Here is a 20,508-nt window from a genome sequence, read left to right as displayed (position 1 = left end):
CTCAGCTGTAATTTGCACCGATGTACACTCTGCCAACTCGGTAACTGTCCGGTACGGTCCAGTCAGATCCGGCCCGCTTTATTTTCATTCTCTCCGTTACATCTCATTCTTCGTTCTGGTGAAGCTCACAGCGTTTTACTCCGGGATTGTCCAGTCAGGATGGATCCGCTCCCTTTTCTCCACCTTCTCTGTTTGTCATTCTTAATTTTCGTGACGCTCACGGCGATTGCTCCAAATCTCTCTCAGGATGACCACGATTTCACCAGAAAATGCCCACTTAGTTCTTCTCCCACGCCGGTACACCAGTTTAGATTGGTGAGTTTCACCATGAGGGAAACTTGATCAGACTGGAAAATAGCGAGGTCATATGCGTTTTTCGAGGGACTTCATTCTAGTCTTGGCCAATTTAACCGAGTGGCTTACTGACTATAACATAATTCCGGCAAAATTAAATGGCAAGACCATCGCAATCCGGTGATGGTAATGCACAGCGGTTAACTTTGTGCTCTGTATGCTGCGCATGCCCTCTTGATGCTGACTGCTGTCCTTCAATCACAAACAAGGTAAAATCTGCAGATGCTGGATATCAGAGGAATACACACAGAATCCTGCAGGAACTCAGCTGGCCAGGCAGTATCCATGTAAAAGAGCTAACAGTCGACGTTTCGGGCCTGGACCCTTCATCAGGGTGATCCATACAATAGGATTGGACTTTCCTCCCGTAGCTTCAGTGTCAGCGACAGATTTTAGACAACCAGGCATGCCTCTTACAACTGGTGGTAATTGTACTATATAATATGCAATGGGTTGTCTGAGGCCCCCATGTCGATGTGTTAAATTGCCACCAGCAACCCACTGTATTTCGGCAGACATGCTCGGTAATGAGGCTTGTCGACGAGGATCCTCCATCATTCGATATTCAGGAATACAATCTCGACAATAATTGTCCATTCCAAAAAACGGCAAGCATTTCGGTTCGGCTTCAGGGACGTGGTGATTAATAAAAGCTGCAATTCGATCTTTGGGGAATTGGTCAGTTCGTTGAGAATGTCTGTGTCTCAAATACTGTAGAGTGGGCTGATAAAGCTGCAGTTTATTGAAGGATACCATGTGTCCCTTTTCAGTCTGGTTTGTCAGCAAAACAATGGTGTCTTTTTTTCACAATTAACCCGGACGGGAGAGGCAATAAGCAGATAATCGGCACCGTGTAGAATTCTACCTACCCCTGGCAACCGGAGGGCGCTTAAATCGCGTGTGACTGCTGCGGCATAAACCGAGGGGCTCTCAGTTTACCCATGATGCAACCTGGTCCGAGTTCACTGTCCACCACTGTAAGTGAAAGCAAACAAATACTGACTGACCTTGTGTAATGGGATGGAGAAAAAGGCAGAACAGGGTCTATAACAGAAAAACATCAGATGCGGCAGGAATACTGGAGAGGATGACGTTAGCATCGGGCACGACGGGAGGATGAGGTACAACTATCTTGTTAATAGCCCTTAGCTCTTGTACAAATCGTCACTCATTATCACGACCTGGTTTCGGAACCGGTAAAACAGGAGAATTACAGGGTCCACAAGCTGGTACCGGAACTTTCTGATCCAAAAGCGTTTTTACACAGGCTTGATGCCTTCCAGTGCCTCCGGTGACAAATCATATTGCCGTCTAGAGGGTAGAACAGCATCAGTCTTCCTGCGGAGGGGCGGAATGTACAAGTCCCTCGTGATGTTTCTGTGTCGTCCCCAGGGAGGGAGGTGACTGTGAACGCAACAAGACTGCGACATGCTCAGGTCAGGCAGGGGGAGCAAACAGACCAAACTTTGTTTCAACAGTGAAGAAGGAAATATTGGACATCCAGCCTGAGCGGAATGATGTTGTAGAGTAGCGTTAGTATTAGGCCGAGTTATACACCGTGTGCGGTTTAACTCCTGTAAAGTCTGAAGCACGGGTCCGAGTAGTTCAGGAGTTGCAGGGAGTTTGATGGCTCTAGTGATATCAGAGGTTGAATTTGGCAACTTAAATCGCTCATTCTGCTCTTCACTCAAAAACACTTCTGCCACTACGCCCTCTGTGGCCATAATAGATGCGTCCGGTTAAAGAAAGAGTTTCTGCTCTGTTAGTCACGGAAAGGAGCTTCTGGTGATCGCTCGGCTGAGATGTTTCAGTGTATCGGGCGGTGTAATGGAAATGCATCAGAGGTCGGCCTGTCAGGATAAGCTGTCGTAGATAATAAGCGTCGTTAGGCAGTTTAAGTGTGTCTGTACCATCTGTACCGCTAGAGCAGAACCGTCCTACAAGTCTATTCCAGCAGAAGATATCCATGTGTCACAGAAACAGGAAATAGTCAGTTATATTTTCTCCTGTTTTTTGCCTGCACCTGGTAACCTCTGCAAAATCAATACGTAGGCGGCATGGATCGCAATGGCAGCCTTACACGGTCCCCTTTAACCATTTTCTATTGGTGAAGTTATTACTGGCATTGTCGTTTCTCCCACTGTTCCTCTGGGGACTTCAAAAAAGCCTGGCACTGCAGGCCAGGTGGGTTCCGCACGCCACTTTCAATAGCACCTGAATATTTCTAGGCAAGGAGTTATAAATTTCACAAGTTTGTCCCACAGCCCGAACTTTGGATGGCGTTCACGGTCGAATTACCGGCCAGTCATAATTTTTTGGATATTGTGTAACAGGATCGACTTCTGAATTCGCCTCTTTTTATTCACCCCCCGTCCCTGTTCTAATATGCAAATCATAGTCATGTCCCATTTTTCAGTCCCCTCGACCGGTGCAGAAGCGACCCAAAAAATGGGCTCATCTTTCCGTCGATAGTTCTTTATCTTGCGGTTTGTCCCCCTCCTGCCCCTCTGCTTCGGTTGCCTGAGTGTTACAAGGCGGCGTCGGGTGTTTGATTCTGTCGTATAGCTTCTGCTAGCAGTAAAACTTTGTCCATTCTTCATTCCGACCTGGGCTCAGGCTGTCTAGGTGAGGATATAAACACTGAGATGCCTCCCCTTTCCTTTGTTTGGACATGGTTGTGTCAGTCAGTCTATTTTTATTTGTTACGGAGGTTGATTTCGCTTTGCTACCTCCAGCACTTATTCAGGTCCAGTCAAGTTTATCGTCATTTAAATACACACACGCACACCGACCAACGCAGCCCAGGGTGTATTTAATTGTCTATGACTCAAAAGACCCCGGTAGAGCCACCGTCCTTGTGTCCAACTACACAAGCCACTTTCCAAGCAGACCTGATCTTCCGGGGAGATTGGCAGCACCAGCGGATCTCCCCGGGATTTATTTACTCGTTCAACCTTCTGGTTCTTTTTTCTCGTTTGCTTCTTTACCTTTACAGAGAAAACTCTCCACCCATTTCACTCATCAACATGACTATCATTACTTACCATCTTCCTTCAATCTATTTACCTGGTTTCAATCTTTATCTTTACAGGGAACTCTCTCCCCCGCATTCCTGTTCAACTTTACTGTCACTACTTCCCATCCGCCTTCAATCTATTTACCTGCTCCTGCAAAGGAAAGACAATCAATCGCAAGCACAAGCGCGAACAGTATTTCCGTCCTTTCGGCTCCTGAAGTCTTATTTATATCTACTTGTTTCATTTACTAAGCGAAGAACATCTTGGGTGGGACGAGGATCCGGATCCTGACGTCCTCACTTCCCACAATACTTCCCACAATGCTGCGCTCTGTCCTACTTGCCCATGCTGAGCCGCTCCTTTCTACCCAGTCATGGGACAGGATCCGGGAGGCTCAAAGCGGATCACGCAACGGGTGGCGATCTCGAAATTCCCTTTGCGACCCTCACTTACCCCATCGATAGACGCCGTTTTGTCGGGATCCTGTTCGACTACGGCAATTAGCCAAAGATGGTTTGAAAATGAAGTTCGTACCAGATTTCAATTGGCGAATCTTTTACTTGAGCATGATATCATGGAGAGTCCACATGAGGTAGAAGTAAAAAGCTTGTCTTTATAACCAGAGGCAGAGATGTGTGTGAGACCAGAGCGGAACAATGGAGTTAGTTCATAATGCTGTTTTCATGATTTATGACTCATCCGTTCACAGCTCATTTGTGCAGCGTGTTATCGTTCTCAGGAGTAGTAGTGACAAGCACGATATTCTTAAGTGAAAACGGAGAAGCCCGCAATGTCACAAATCTAAAGCAGCATACAACCATATAGACTTTATATTCGGAAATTTCACCCAGACGTTGGAGGTCAGAGAGGAAAGACCGAGTTTGATGGTGGTGAAGAATGTTTGGACCCAGGGAGATCGTGACTGCGGGTTGGAAGGAGTGGGGTCAAGAGAAGGAGTCAGAGAGGATTTCTACTCACAGTTCCCCACACTCCCTCCTCCCAGACTTACCACTGCCCTCATAGTCTTTATATCCTCCGTCTCTCTGCCCCGACACGGACTCTTTCTCTCCCCAGGGTCTCTCCGTACACCTCCGTCTCGCTCTCTTCCAGGCTCCTTCTTCACCATCCCGCAGCACTCTTCACTGTGTCTCTTTTGCAATCTGTGCCCTCCCCCATCTTTATACCGTTACAGTCTCTCTCCTCCACCGACCGGTCTCTCACCAGCCCTATCTTAGGCCTTTCCGCCCGCACTCCGATCTCTCTACCAATCTGAAATCTCTCTCATCACGCCGGCCACTCGCTCCACCCGACCCTCCCTACCGATCTCTGTGTGTCGCTCCCCAGCATGCCTCTCCCCCAAACCTTCTCTCTTCTCCGTCTTCTCTTGCCTTCCCTCTTTCCCTCGTCTCGTCGCCCATCTCCTTCCCTCACCAATCTCCCTTCCTGTCTGTTTATTCCTTTGTCACTCTCTCCCCGTTTCCCTAGCCCAATCTCCCTTTCCACTAACTGTATGTTACGACTCAATCCCTCTCTTAGTACTTGGCTCATTTCCTACCTCTGTCATCCTCCAGTCTCTCCCCCAGTCTCTCACCCTGTGTCTCCTTCTCCTCCATGTCACAAACTCCCCGGCGCTCCATACCCGGTCCTTGTCCCTGTCTCCCTTCCTCCTGCCTCCCTCCCTCCCAGTCTCTCTCACTCTCTGTCTCTCTTCCGGTACCCTTTCTACCCCGTCTTTCATCCCATTCTCTCCCTCCCTCCCACACTCGCTTTCTCCTACCCCAGTCACGCCCACCTTCCTCAGTCTCTTGCCCCAATGTCGCTTCTCCCAGCCTTTCCCTTATCACTTGCGCACAGCGGTCTCCCTCTTATACCTCCTCCCCCTCAGTTTCCCTTTCCATATCACAGTCTCTTTCAAACAAGTTTTCCGAGTCTGCTTGTGGCAACTGTGGCCGAGAGCGCAGGTGAGTTTGTTTTTCAACAATGTCTTTCCTTTGCCTGTCTGCCATAAATCTGCGACTGGTTAATCACCCAGACAACAGTTGTTGTTTGTGCATTCTCTCCCACCTCAGCCATTGAGTCTCGCACCTTCTGCAGTGTTCTCATAGGGATCTTCTGGTCTCTCTTCACTAGTCCCCTTCTTACACAATCACTCCGTTTTTGAGGAATGCCTGCTCAAGGAAGATTTACGATTGTACCATATCCTTTCCATTTTTTGATGATTGGCTTAACTGCACTTTAAGGGATATTCAGTGACTTGGAAATTTGCTTATATCCATCCCGTGACTTTTGCCTGGAGTGTTCTTCTGGCTTCACAATGTAGTTTTTTTGCCAGGATCTTGACTCACCAACAGTTGGCCTTCCAGACACAATCGATTGAAACACTTTGACTGCACAGAGGTGATCTCCAGTTAACTAATTATTGGTCTTCTGAAACCAATTGGCTGCACCAGTGATGATTTAATATGCCATTCTAACGGGGGTGAATACTGTGCAAACAATTATTTTGTGTTTTATATTTATAATTAATTTAGATCACGTTGTAAGATTTCTTTTCACTTTGACGTGAAGAGACTTTTTCTGTTCATCAGTGTTAAGAAAATCCGAATTAAATTCACTGTGATCCAACGCTGTACAACAATAAAGCATGAAAACTTCCAAGGGGGCGAATAGTTTTCATAGACACTGTATGAGTATTTGAAAGAAAGTTCAAACGCTTAAAAGTGAGTATTCAGTAACACAATGCAAAAAGAAAACAGAGATGTCGATCTGGGTAGACACGTCACTGCTGCGAAGCAAAAATCAATTCGTTCTGGACTCTAAAATATATCTCTAACATATGGTGGCCAGCCGTTCCCATCTCTGCATGCAAGGCCACCATATGTTAGGGGGAGTATATATATCTTGGACCATGAAGAACCAGAAAACGTTACTTAAACGACTTCAGTCTTTTCAGCTGTGTTCTCACACCTTGTTATTATCTTGCTCAATGGTTTTACCATCACGGACGATGTACTGGCCAGAGGAGCCCGCGGCAGACTCCGGGCTTCCAGCAGTAGTCGGAGTCCCAGCAACCCCGAGGTGCAGAGCTGCAGAAAATCTTCGATTTCACTGCTAGTCGTCTAGTGAAGTTTCATCCTGTTATGGGCATTGCATGGGTGATGGCTATCTGGAAGGCGAGGGTTCATGCAGTGGACGTCTCACATTGTTTGAAGATAACTTCAGTCTTCAATGAACATGCTGCAGCTTCCGAGCTCCTTACCTCGTCTGTCAGACTGAGCTCAGGCAGCAGCCGGAGGAGGTGCTGAACTCTCCAACTCTCCTCTGTCACCCATTGTGAAATGGATTCCACACTGGTGACCTACGTGTCCAGAGTCCTTCGCTTCCCCTTTCAATAAGGAGATCTGAATGATTATCGGTGTCGCTCCAAATTCTCCCTGGATGGACGGACAGAGCTCTCTCGTTTCCTCACTTCATGCCCTTCACTCTTCCCTGTAGACCCCGACCAACCTCATCTATTGTCATCTGCAACGTTGTTCATTTCGTTAAGGAGGCTGAAGCACTCGGTAACATCACATAGAGTGGGCCAGAACCGCATTCATGCTGTGACGTAATCCCAAATGTTAGCACTGGAAACCGTACGAGGGTCGCGCCACGCAAACAAAACGAGCATAGAACACATGGAATATCAAGTAATGTTTCTGTTCAAACACATTGAAAGTTTGAATGTTATAACACATCACAACCTAATCAACTCACTCAGAACACACAACTCATCAATGGGATAGTCACGAATCGGAGCCATGAAACTGAAAAATAAATTCAACACTGTAGACCTACAAATCTACTAATGTATCGTCAGACCAATGACCATCTCAGAATCACATCGTGAGAGCAATGACAGCTTGATGTTTCTGAGAGTAACTCGTTCCGCATGTTTGTAGCCGCGACGATGGAAAGCTCCTGGCCTTAAAAGCGCTTTATCTGAATCCAGGTTTTCAGAGTCATTTATAACCTGAACAGTATGGGTCGCCCGGTTTTTATTCAACTGCATGAATGAAATGCAGTGAGGCATCAATGGCTCGAAAGCATTGCAACAACATATTTGAATTTCACCCTCCATCATGATATCTCTCAACAAAAATAAACGCAACACAAACAAACTGCCAGAGGAACTCCGGTGGTCCGGCAGCATCTTCGGGAATGAATAAACAGCCGAAGTGTCGAGCCGAGACCCTCCTTCAGGACCGGAAACGAAGTGGTGAGACGCCAGAATGAAAAGGTAACAGAGGAGAAGGATAGCTGGACGGTGATAGATCAAGCCTGGTGGACAGGAAAAAGTAAAGGATCGAGAGGAATGAATCTGATTAAACTGCAGAATGGACACTAGAAGAAGCTGGTGAGGACCGACGAGGAGGTGATAGGCAGCTGAGGAGAAGTCAAAGGTCAGATTGGGGGATAGGACAAAAGGGGAAGGGTGATCATCCTTTCTACCGGAAGGAGAATCGATATTCATGCCCAGACAACATATAGGCTATTGCTCCTCCACCCTGAGGATGGTCTCATCGTGGAACAAGAGGGAGCTGCGGAACGACATGTCCAAACAGGAATAGGAAGCGGAATTAAAATGTTAGGCCTGCGGGAGGATCTGTTTTTGGCGGATGTAGCCAAGCTGCTCGACGAAATGATCTCACGATTAACGCTGGATCTCGCCAATGTAGAGAAAGCCGCTTCGGGAACATTGGACACATAGACTATCCCAGTGGATTCGGAGGTAAATTGTTGCCTCGCCTGCAAGGGCTGTTTGGGGACAAAGATCGTGGTGGGGTAGGAGGTGAATGGGCAGGTGCAGCACTGCGGCCGCTTGCAGGGGTAAGTGCCAGGAACGAGATCAATGGAGAGGGACGGAAGGGAAACGGAATAACGGAGGAAGCGATCCCTGTGGAAAGCCCAGTGTGGTTTGGGGAGGGGGAGTGGGAGAGGTAAAAATAAGTTTGTTTGTACGATCTCTTTGGAGATGGTGGAAGTGCCAACATGTGATTTTTGTGTGCGGAACGTCATGCGGGTTAGAGCAAGAGGAACTCCATCGCCGATAAACTGATGGAAGACTTGCTGAGCGCGGACGGGTTGGTTCCACTTTTAAAGCGATGTTACCGACAAAGATATCACTACCTCCCGTCCCCATCTCTCCGCTCCCCGCTGTTTCATTCAGCCCTCCGCACCTATCTCCCTCGCGGTGCATATCCCTGTAAGCACCCAAAGCGCTACACCCGTATATTCATCTCCTCCCTCACCATCAGTCCGGGTCCAAACAGTCTGCCAGGTAAGACGACACTTCACCTGCGAATCTGCTGTGGTCGTCCATCGTGTCTGGTGCTCCTGGTGCGGCCTTCTCTTCATTGGTGAGACCCGGGATAAACTGGGGCTGATTTCCTCGAGAACCACCGCTCCATCCGTGAAAAGCGGAGCTTCCCGGCGTCCAAGCATTTTAATTCCGATTCCCATTCCCGATCCGACATGTTCGGCCCATTGCTTCCTCTTGTGCCACAGTGAGGCTGACCTCAAGAGGGAGGAGCGACAACTTATTTTCCGTCTAGGTGGCCTCCAACCTGGAGTCATGAATGCCGATAAAAAGATCCCTCCCCCTCCCCTCCCCTCTTCTACTATTCACCACTCTGGTTCATGCCGATTCTCACCCACCTATCACCTCACTCGGCGTCCCTAAATTTTCCGGTTTTCCTGTACTCCACTGTCCTCTCTTATCAGATTCCTTCCGCTCCAGCCCTTCGCCGTTCACCTGGTTTCATCTCTCACCTTTCCCCGCGAACGCCATTTTATTCTGGCGTCTTCCCCCTTACTCTCCAGACCTGAAGAAAGATTTCTACCCGATACATCAACCGTTTATTCATTTTCATAAATGTGGTAAACTATGTGTATACCTGTAAAGACACGCCCCTCTGCTGACTGCTCCTGTGGCTCCTCCCACAGACCCCTGTATAAAGGCGATTGGAGGCACTGCTCCTCCCTCTGTCTCCAAGATGTTGTGGTCACGTTTGCAGCTAATAAAAGCCTATCTTTTGCCTCCCGTCTCCGAGAGTTATTGATGGTGCGTCAATTAATGCTGCCCGCCCAGCTGCATTCATCCCGCAATTCCCTGTGTGTGTGTGTGTGTGTACGTGCGTGCGCGCGCGCGTGTGTCTGTGCGTGTGTGTGTCTGTTTGTGTCTGTGAGTGTGTGTGTCTTTGTGCGTGTGTGTCTGTGTGTGTGAGTGTGACTGTGTGTGTGTGTCTGTGAGTGTGTGTGTGTGTGTGTGTGTGTGAGTGTGTGTGTTGCCTTGGATTTTCAGCATCTGCTGAATTAGTTGTGTAATAAAATTTGAAATGGATGGAGTCGCACACATGAGTGAATTATTCAGAAATAATTCACGCGGTTCGTGTTTTCGGAGAAAATGTAAAAAGAAGACAATCATCTCTACTCACAATCTCTGCAGGAATAAAATTCAGCACAAAAATAAACAAAGGTGTATCGCGTGTTCTGCTAATAGTGATGGATTTTATACGAACGACAAAATGCCCTGTAATAACGCAATACCTCACAATGGAGGGGCACCTCAAAATAAAACAGAGGCTGTTTCACTTTACCAGCCCAGGCTATTTCAGCTTCCGGAGTGGTAAAGAAATATCGTAAGTAGTGTGCGAGGAAGCGGAGGCTAGGTGAGCAGGCAGGAGTCCGTACCAGGAAAAAAGTAAGCCCGAGCCAGCCGGCTCTCCCGTCCATTCTGCTCTCAAATGGACATTAAATTGACTACATCTGTGGCAACGAAATACTCCGCGGGAGTACAGAAACGGACGGAATCCGGGGCGCCGCCCTTCAGCTGATTTTCCCGTTACAGATTGGTCCCCAAGCCATCCGACTACCAACCTACTGACCTCTGCTGTGCCTATTGTCTTGTTTATATTTATTGCAATGTCTGTACTGTTCTGTGTACTTTATGTAGTCTAGTGTAGTTTTTGTGTTGGCTTACGTAGTTCAGTGTAATTTTTGTATTGTTCATGTAGCACCATGCTCCTGAAAAACGTTGTACCGTTTTTACTATGTACTGTACCTGCAGTTATGGTCGAAACGACAATTAAAGAAAAACAACTTGAACTTGAACTTGCAATCTACCAATTTATAATCTCTGTCCCACAGAGCAGTGTCATCAGATCCGAATGCAAACAGCTGGAAACAAGATCAAAGGCGAATCAGCAATACATCCCTGCAAAGAAACAGCGCCCAGCTGGAGCAATGCGAAACATGATTTCAGCATCTTAGGCTCCAGAAAGTCTGGCTTTAACCACGACAATAATAAAGCATCACAGATGCGGAAACAAAAATGTGTTGTGTTGAAGTGTTTCTCATTCATCCCCGTGCCGCTGAGAACCTGGATCAGATTCCCACATGGCGGATGGTTCTCTCCCTGCCACTGGCGAGAGTAGCGCTGCGCTCAATTCGGATGGCCCATTTAGAAAATAAATCATTTCGAAAGTGATACCTGGAATATGCGGGATTGTGTTCCACAACTAGAAATTTCAGCCAATTTTCCAAGTAGAGTGCGGGGAAATATTTTATAAATTATGGGCAAATCTACCTGAGTTTTGCATGTACAAGTTAACATAATTTGCATTCGAGGTGAAAATTGCAAATCACTGGACTAATAAATTGGGCAGAGAACCAACTGGATGGTAAACGGCATAAACCGTGTCACGAGTACAGTTAATTTAACCACTTCCGCTGTAACGACGACAGATACAAGAAACAAGGGGCAAATTGAGGGGTTGCATTGGAACCAGTTGGACACAAACATAATACCTCAATTGCCAGACCAAGGGGACCTTGATTCATTACTTTAAATCATATGTCAAACTCAAGGCCAAATTGGCCCGCGAGATAATATCTAATTACTATTAAAGCTGGCCCCAGTAATCGAAGCTCCTATGGCGTATATGGCTAATACTGAGTTTATTCAGGTACCAGGTCTTCAGGGTTTTTAGTGTTTATTCGGCAATCTTCTTCATAAGAAACGGAATTTGTAAAGTGAAACACTTTGTAGTTATAGCAGAGACTGAGACACATGAGAGCAGGCTGAAAAAACGGAGGCAACGAAAGCTGCGTTCGCACGCGTCCAACTGATCCGGACCGCATGAAGCTAATCCGGCCCGTGAACTAAAATGAGTTTGACACCCCTGCTTTAAATAGTCAGTCAGATATAGGTTTGAGTGGGAATCTCTTCACTGTGCCGCAGTAACGGGAGCACCATATTTCATACAGTATTCCTCACAAGGGGTCCAGAGATTTCTGTTTTACCCGATTTTACCCGAGGGTGGAATTGTACGCCCTCCAGACACCAATCACACTAGTTTCATCACGTGATGCCCGAACTCAGGCGCCCGATTCAATCACTGAGCCACTCTCCATGCGGAAAAGCACGGAGAGAGTTGGTCGAAAGCAAAGTTGGCGCATCATACCGACTTCCCCCCATGTCTACATTTCAGAAGGTCGATTGTTCCTCTGTGGCTTTACTTTACTTTCACATTCCGCAATCCCGTCTCCGAAGTGACAGGATTTCCTGAACCACTGGATCTGCAGGTCGATTCCTTGTTTTCCTGGTCACAGCCTGTAATTCAGACAGTATCCCGGTAAAGCACTCTTTCAAAAGCTGCCGCATACTCATTTCCAATAGGGGTAGAACCAGACGACTGCAGGCTGACAAATGAGATTCCTCTGTTCAGGAAATGGGGAGAAGATAGCACTGAGAATTACAGACCAGAGTCTTACTTCAGCGGTGGCTGAACTATTGGTCAGACAGGATTTGGAGAAACATGGTCTGATTAAGGATTGTCAACATGGCTTTCTAAGGATGGATCAAGTCATGAATCACGAGCCTGACGAATTCTGTGACGATGTGACGAAGCACATTTTTTAATTTTTTTTTAGATTATGAGGACACTCAGTCCTCGTTTATTGTCATTTAGAAATGCATGCTTGCATTAAGAAATGATACAATGTTCCTCCAGAGTGATATGACAAAATAAAAAAAGGACAAACCAGGACTCACACATTGATGAAGGTAGAACAGTGGGTGTGTTGCAAGTGGACTTTAGTAAGGCGTTTGATAGGGTTCCCCATTGTAGGGTCAGCCATAAATTCTGGGGACATACGAGCCGAAAAATGTGGCTGTGTGAATACAGAATTAGCTTTCACAGAGAAGACAGAGGATGGTAGTATTTGGCGAGTATTTTGCTTGGAGGTCTATGACCATTGGTGTCCCCAGGGGAATCTGTTCTGAAACCACTGTTGCTTGCGACTTTTAAAAATGGCTTGGTTGGGGTAGTGGGGGCGGGATTGAAAGTTTGCAGATGATGCGACAGTTGACTGAGTTGTTGTTAGCGTGGAGGATTTTTTTTAGTTGGACTGGAACATTGCTGATCGGTTAGAGCATCAACGGATTTGGGGAGGAGTCAGGCGAATGGGGTTGAGTGGGATCTGGGAAGAGCCATGATGGAATGGCAGGGTTCACGCAATGGGTTGAATGACTTGATTCTGCTCCCATGTCTTATGGTCTTATGGTCTGTACGGGTTTGTTGGAGGCACGTTCGTTGTACAGAGAATGGTGGGTACACGGAACGCTCCGATAGAGGCGGATACACTGGCGGCATTCACAATTTCTTATTTAGGCACATCGGTGATATAAGTAGCAGGCTGTGTTATAAAGGATGGTTAGATTTATCTTAGGGTAGATTAAAAGGTCGGTACAACATCGTCGGCCAATGGGCCTTTAATGTGCTGTAATGGTCTATGTCCTATCCTCCCAGTAACTGTCATTGAATACAAAACTAACTGAAATCCTACCGGAGGTTTATATGAATTCCTGACTATTCCACTCACTCACCTTCCCACTGAAGGCAAACATGCCAGATGCGTTTATAACATCCGGCCAGCTTGCGTACACACTGTCGGTGAGCTCGGTATTTCGGCGGACAGATTACTCTGTAAAACAATAGTGGGCAATTCTGTTAACCGTCTGTCATTGATCGCATACCTTCACTTACAGTAGAACTCCAAGGACAGCCCCCGCACTTGCCTGGATTCAACTCCATCAGGCACGTCCAGAACTGATCTTTATTTTCTAAATACCGAGCAACTGGTTTAGCAATTTGTTACCCCTGTCCTCCCTCACACAACATTTATTAGCTAAGTTTGTCTTTCATTTCAGAAATATCTGCTGACCTTTATTTTTCAATCCATTGGACGTCATTCACATATTCTGTGTACTCTCCAATATATATCAGCTCCCGGCTTTCATCAGTGATTACGAATGGAAGGGAGAGGCAGGTAGAGCAGAAGAAGAGTGCACGAGCAGTGTGTCAAAAGGTGTCACACGCCTACGTTGGTGTTCGTTTCAGTAATGACTGATCTTTGCCGGCATGCATAGTGTTCCGATGCCAATTCCGAAAAGCTCGCTATAGCTCTAACTTCAGGTTTCTTTTCAATGTGCACGGGCTGTTTCTGACGATCTGCCTCTCAGAGAACACGGTGTCAATGCAATTCAATTAATAGCAGGTTTTAGTCAAAATGTCCCTTGTTCACGAGTGGCAGACAATTGAAAACATTCAACATATTTTCTGCTCAATTCAAACCTACATTTTGAAAAATATTGCCCTGACTCTTCAAAACCCAAGCAAATTACAGATATAAAGGGATTGTCCTTGAAAATGAAGAACTTACAGATTGCGGTATCAATTACGTTAGCAAGGTGGTTGTGTTCTGTAAATGAATAGTCAACGTTTCGGGCCTAGACCCTTCGTCAGGAGTAAAGGAGGAGGGGGCAGGGTCCCTATAAAGAAGGTGGGGGGAGGATGGAATGTGCCAGGTGAAAAACCAATGAGAGGAAAGATGAAGGTTGGGGGAGGGGAAGCAAGGAGGGGATAGGCAGAAGAGGTGAAGGAGGAATCTAAGGGGAAAACACTATGGGTAGTAGAAGAAGGCAGAATCATGAGAGAGGTGATAGGCAGCTTGAGGAGGAGACAGAGTGAAGGTGGGATCGAGGAAGGGAGAGGGAAGGAATTACCAGAAGTTGGACAATGCGATGTTCATAACAAGGGGCTCGAGACCACCCAGATGGTATATGAGATGTTGCTCCTCCAAACTGAGTTTGACCTCATCATGGCGGTAGAGGAGGCCATGTATGGACATATCCGAATGGTAATGTGAAGCAGATTGAAGTGAGTGGGAACCGGGAGATCCTGTCTCGACTAAGCGGTCCCCCAATCTGCGTCGGGTCTCGCCGATGTAGAGTAGGCCGCACCGGGAGAACCGGATGCAATAGATTACCCCAACAGACTCACCAGTGAAGTGTTGCCTCACCTGGCAGGACCGTTTGGGGCCCTGAATGGTGGTAAGATAGGAGGTGTAGCACATACACTTGCAAGGATAAGTACCAGGTGGGAGATCTGTGGGGAGGGACATGTGGACCTGGCAGTCGCGGAGGGAACGATCCCTGCGAAAAGCAAAGAGGGGTAGAGAGGGAAAGATGGCCTTCGTAGTGGGGTCCTGTTGAAGGTGGCGAAAGTTGCAGAGGATAATATGCTGGATCCGGAGGCTGGTGGGGTGGTAGGTGAGGACAAGGAGACTCGGACCCTGTTGTGGTGACGGGAGGATGGGGAGAGGGCCGAAGTGCGGGAAATGGAGGAGATGCGGGTGAGGGCATCATTGATGACGGCAGTAGGCAAACCACGATTCTTAAAGAGGACATTTGAGATCACCTGGAACGGAAAGCCTCATCCTGAGAGCAGATGCAGCAGAGACAGAGGAACTGGGAATAGGGAATAGAATTTTTGCATTTGGCAGGGTGGGAAGAGGTATAATCAAGGTAGTTATGGGAGCCAGTGGGTTTATAGAAGATGTCAGTGGACAGTCTATCTCCAGAGATGGAGAAAGGGGAGAGAAGTGTCCGAGATGGACCAAGCGAATTTGCGGGCTGGGTGCAAGTTAAAGGCAAAGTCAATGAAATTGACGAGCTCATTATGGGTGCAGGAAGCAGCACCAATGTAGTCGTCAATATATCAGGCATAGCTGGGGCTCATGCGAGTTCCCATAGATACACCCTTGGTCTGAAGAAAGTGGGAAGAGCCGAAAGAGAAGTTATTAAGTGTGAGTACCAGTTCTGCCAATCTGAGGAGTGTAGTGGTGTTGGGGAACTGGTGAGGTCTATTGTACAGAAAGTAGCGGAGGGCTTTGAGGCCTTCTTGATGGGGAATTGAAGTATATAAGGATTGGACATCCATGGTGAAAATGAATCGGTCGGGACCAGGGAACTGGAAGTTATTGAAGAGGTGGCGGGCATGGGATGTATCCCGGATGTAGGTAAGGAGGGACTGAACTATGGGTGACAAAATGGAGTCGAGGTAGGCAGATACAAGTTCGGTGGGACAGGAGCAGGCCTAAACTATAGGCCCTACCAGGACAGTCAGTCTTATGGATCTTGGGGAGGAGGTCAAAGCGAGCAGTGCAGAGTGTGTGAATTATGAGTTTTTTTGCTGAGGATGGAATGTCTCCGTAGTTGATAAGGGCAGTGATGGTACGGGAGACAATGGTTTGATTCTTTTTGGTGGGGTCCTGTTCCACCATTCAGGGCCCCAAACAGTCCTTCCAGGTGAGGCAACACATCACTTGTGAGTCTGTTGGGGTCATCTATTGCATCCGGTGCTCCCGGTGCGGCCTCCTCTACATCGGCGAGACCCGACACAGATTGGGGAGCCGCTTCACCGAGCACCACAACAGACAGGATCTCCCAGATGCCATTCACTTCAGCTCTCCTTCACACTCCCATTCGGATATGTCCAAACATGGCCTCCTCTACTGCCATGATGAGGTCAAACTTCGGTTGGAGGAACAACACCTCATCTACCGTCTGGGTAGTCTCCAGCGCCTTGGTATGAACATCGAATTCTCTAACTTCCGGTAATTCCCTCCTTATCCCTTCCACCATCCCACCTTCACTCTGTCTCCTCCTCTAGCTGCCTATCACCCTCTTCTGCCTATCTCCTCCTTGCTTCCCCTCCCCCAGCCCTTGATCTTTCCTCTCATTGGTTTCTCACCTGGCACATTCCACCCTCCGCCCCACCTTCTTTATAGGGCCCGTGACCCCACCTTCTTTAGTCCTGACGGAGGGTTTCGGCCCGAAACGCTGACTGCTCCTTTCAACGGATACTGCCCGACCTGCTGAGTTCATCCAGCTTTTTTGCACGTCAGAGATTTTATTGACTTCATCTTGACAAATGTTCAAAGCCAAATTAAACAATGTGTAAGCTGCTGATGTGCGGGAATAAATAAGCTGGTCCCGATTCACTCACAGTCACACACAATTAACCAACCAGCGACAACACGTGACAGTTTGAATAATCAGTCCCGTTTCTCACCGTCACTCTGCATTGGGGAACCGATGATTATAAAATCACACTTCAGGGTCGTGTCTGGGATCGCTGCAGATCCAGAGTCACTGCCGAGGGATTTGTCAATTTAACATCATTAACATAATTATATTGGCCAGGATGTTCTCAGTTCAAAGTGAGTAAAAGGATTCTCTGGTTTCCCAGATCTAACCCGGCCCCCCAGGCTTTTCCTCTCTGTGCAATTCCCCGGCACGCCATTTGGAGCAGCTGTTGAATCCGGACACGCGTAGCTGGATAGGATGCGGAATTGCGTCACTTTGGACGTCACAGAGTGTGAGATTGGAGCTAGTTCACCATTCAGATGTTCACAGATCAACTGTCAGTCCGGGTCTGGGTTCCTGCAGAGATCTCAGTTCCTTCCCCCCGGTCTGACTGAACTGATTCCTCCACAAGCTAAAACAGATGGAAGAATAAAGATAAAATAAACAGAATACACAACAGTGTCAGTAACAGTGGACTGGGGTTAACGTTTCAACAACACCCACAGACAAATATCACCAGAAAACCCGCGGATCCGCTGATATTTTATTACATTGAACATTAACACAAATACTCACTCGATCAGCTTCAGACTCGGGAGGGCCAGTATGAGACGGCGGAGAGCGGGGACAGATCGGTCCGTGAGCGAGTTGAATCCCAGCTCCAGCTCTGTCAGTGATGGGTTGGTACTGAGAGCGGAGGCAAGATCCTCGGCACCAGAATCTGTGAGACCGATATCCCTCAGTCTGGAGGTGAGGATGAAGGACACAGAGAGACAGGAGACTGTAACACAATTACTGATCACATTAATGTTCAGTGTCAGACACCCAGTGTCTGTAAACACAATCTCCCACAGTCTGGTACTTACCCCAGTTTCTCTATTCCACACTTGGGGTTTGTCAGAGCCACAGACACCAGCTTCACTCCTGAATCTCCCAGTTTATTATAACCCAGGCCCAGCTCCGTCAGTGATGGGTTTGTACTGAGAGCGGAGGCGAGATCCTCAGCACCAGAATATGTGAGACTGACATCCCAGAGCCTGGAGATGAGAGAGAGTGAGGGTGAAGGACACTGAGAGACAGGAGACGGTACAAATCCCCAGTGTTTATCAGTAACACAATTACTGATCACATTAATGTTCAGTGTCAGACATCCAGTGACTGTAAACACAATCTTCCACAGTCTGGTACTTACCACAGTTTCTGTATTTTACACTCCGGGTTCCTCAGAGCCGCAAACACCAGTTTCACTCCTGAATCTCCCAGTTTATTCTGCCCAAGGCTAAACACAAACAGACAAATTGATGAACAAAGTGATTCAAACCGTGGGTCTGGGGGAATTTCTCTCACTCGGATATTTCAGGAAACATTCACCCCTTCAGCAAATCACTGATCGGAGTTCCCATCACTCTCAATGTCCCTCACTGCCCAGCTCCAGGGTATTCACCGAATATCAGTCATGTAGTCTGTCGGTGTGATCTTGTAAACTCCACATATTCTGTCTCATTCCCTGATGGCTAGAAAAATGTTCGTGATGTGAGAGCGTTGGGAGGGGCAGGGATGAAGTCCCACAGTGAGGAAAATTTGTGAAAGGGAAAGTGTCGATGGGAGATGGTGGAAGAGACCCCACCTGAGGAAAAGAGGTAGGAAGAGAAAATCTGTAGGAGAAAGAGAGGAAATAGGAAACATCCCATAGGAGGAATGAGGATGAGGATGAGAGATTCCGCAGGAGTAAGGGATATGGGGAAAAGAAGATCCCGAAGGGAAAAATGGGAATGGGGAAGAGATCCCACAAGGGGAAAGGGGATGGGGAATACAGATCCCTCGGGAGGATACCAAAGGGAAGAGATAACTGCAGAAGATTAGAGGATGCAGAAATAGATTTTACGGGATGGGTCTTTCTGAATTGAGGACAACAATCGGGAAGAGATGCCCAAATGATCTGATGAAGTCTCCAACATCTCTTCACAAGGAACCACAGAACCCCCCCCCCCCCCCCGTCTTTGGAGAATTACTGACCGATCTCCTGGGCATTTGTCACTATTTTTCACAATCTGATTTACGACTGTTTAACCCAAATTGTTTTACATTGAAACAACACAATGGGACAGTTTCACAGTTCAGAGTGAGAGATAAATCAAGTTACCTCAACTCCTGGCACTTGTGGAGCCGGGGGTCCCAGCCGTTGGATTCCTTCACACTGAATGTGACAGCCCTGCAGGTCGAGGTGTTTTATTGTATCACAGAGTCCGATAACATGAGACAGGACAGCGCAGTCAATCGGGGTCAATGTCATTCCACTGAATGAGAGTTTTTTCACTGATCCCAGTGTACCTTGAGTCAGTCCACGATTCTGAGACTCAAACAGGTAGTGCAGTGTGTTCAGGAGGCTCCTTTTACCAGATGCAATCCTCGTGTTTCCACTCTGGCGTTTAACCTCCTCATTCACCCAGTCAATCACCCGGCACGTTGTTTGATGAGGAAATGGACCCAGAAACTCTTCCAGGCCCCGAACTGTCATTGGATTGGAGAGACCAGCAACAAAACGGAGAAATACCTCAAATCGCCCATCTGTCATGTTGTGAGCATCAGTGAGGAATTTCAGGATATCCTTGGGATGTAGGGTCAGGAATTGTGCGACTGCTGCTACAAACTCTTGGATGGTGAGGTGTGGGAATGTGTACACCACACACCGGGCAGAATCCTCTCTCTCCAGAAGCTCCATCAGGAACCCGGACAGGAACTGGGAAGGCTTAAGATTGTAGCTGATCAAATCTCCATATGTATATATGATCTTCTTCTCAGACACTCCTCTGAAGGCCATCTGACCAACCCTGAGTAACACATCACGGGGGTTCTCAATCTCACGGCCGTGGTTTTTCAGGATGTTGTAAATATAGTAGGAGTACAGTTGGGTGATGGTCTTGGGAACTCGCTGTGGGTCCCTGACTCTTTGAGTGAAGAAGGGGCCCAGTGCCAGAGCGAGGATCCAGCAGTAGGAGGGGTTGTAGCTCATGGTGTACAGGATCTCGTTCTCCTTCACGTGTTTGAAAACAGCTGCTGCCACCGATGGATCTTCAAAATACCTGATGAAATATTCCTTCCGTTCCTCACCAACAAATCCCAGGATTTCAGCCCAGACGCTGATCTTGGCTTTATCCAATAAAGGTAATGCAGTGGGACGGGTGGTCACCAGCACTGAACACCCTGGGAGCAGCTTGCCCTGGATTAAACTGTACACAATGTCCGACACCTCACAACACCACTCGGGATCTGGGCACTGGTGCTTGGGTTCTGTATCTCTCCGACTGTCAGCAAAATCAATTCTGTGCTCGAATTCATCCAGACCATCAAATATAAACAGCAATCCCTTTGGGTTCTTCCAGACATCTCTCAGGATATTCCCAAAGTAAGGATACTGATCCTGAATTAGTTGCCTCAGGTTTTTTCTGCAGTTAATGGTGTTTAAATCCCGGAATTTGAAACTGAAGACAAACTGGAATTGTTGGTATATTTTCCCCATGGCCCAGTCATAAACAATCTTTTGTACCATTGTTGTTTTCCCGATCCCCGGGACTCCGGCCACTGCTGCCGAACTCCCAGATTTGGTTTTCCTGCGGGAAAAGCTGCTCTGGAACAACTGATCAGTCCGGATTTTTTCCAGCTTTC

General features: G+C 47.5%; 2 protein-coding genes across 2 annotated transcripts in view; one reads left to right on the top strand and one right to left on the bottom strand.

Moving 5' to 3' along the window:
• Window positions 1-20,508, top strand: part of LOC140722565 (NACHT, LRR and PYD domains-containing protein 3-like) — an 883,504-nt gene that overhangs the window by 206,130 nt on the left and 656,866 nt on the right. The window lies entirely within an intron of this gene.
• On the bottom strand, window positions 16,706-18,300 carry LOC140722559 (NACHT, LRR and PYD domains-containing protein 14-like). Its single transcript, XM_073037262.1, has 5 exons — window positions 18,287-18,300; window positions 18,035-18,121; window positions 17,709-17,879; window positions 17,419-17,623; window positions 16,706-17,277 (listed from the first exon to the last, which is right to left on the bottom strand). The coding sequence occupies exons 1-5, from the start codon at window positions 18,298-18,300 to the stop codon at window positions 17,167-17,169; spliced, it is 588 nt and encodes a 195-aa protein (XP_072893363.1). The 3' UTR covers window positions 16,706-17,166.

This window comes from Hemitrygon akajei, unplaced genomic scaffold (assembly GCF_048418815.1).
Source record: "Hemitrygon akajei unplaced genomic scaffold, sHemAka1.3 Scf000080, whole genome shotgun sequence".
Lineage (NCBI taxonomy): Eukaryota > Metazoa > Chordata > Chondrichthyes > Myliobatiformes > Dasyatidae > Hemitrygon > Hemitrygon akajei.
Note: the sequence above shows the minus strand (reverse complement) of the source record. Positions and strands in the feature narration are given on the sequence as shown.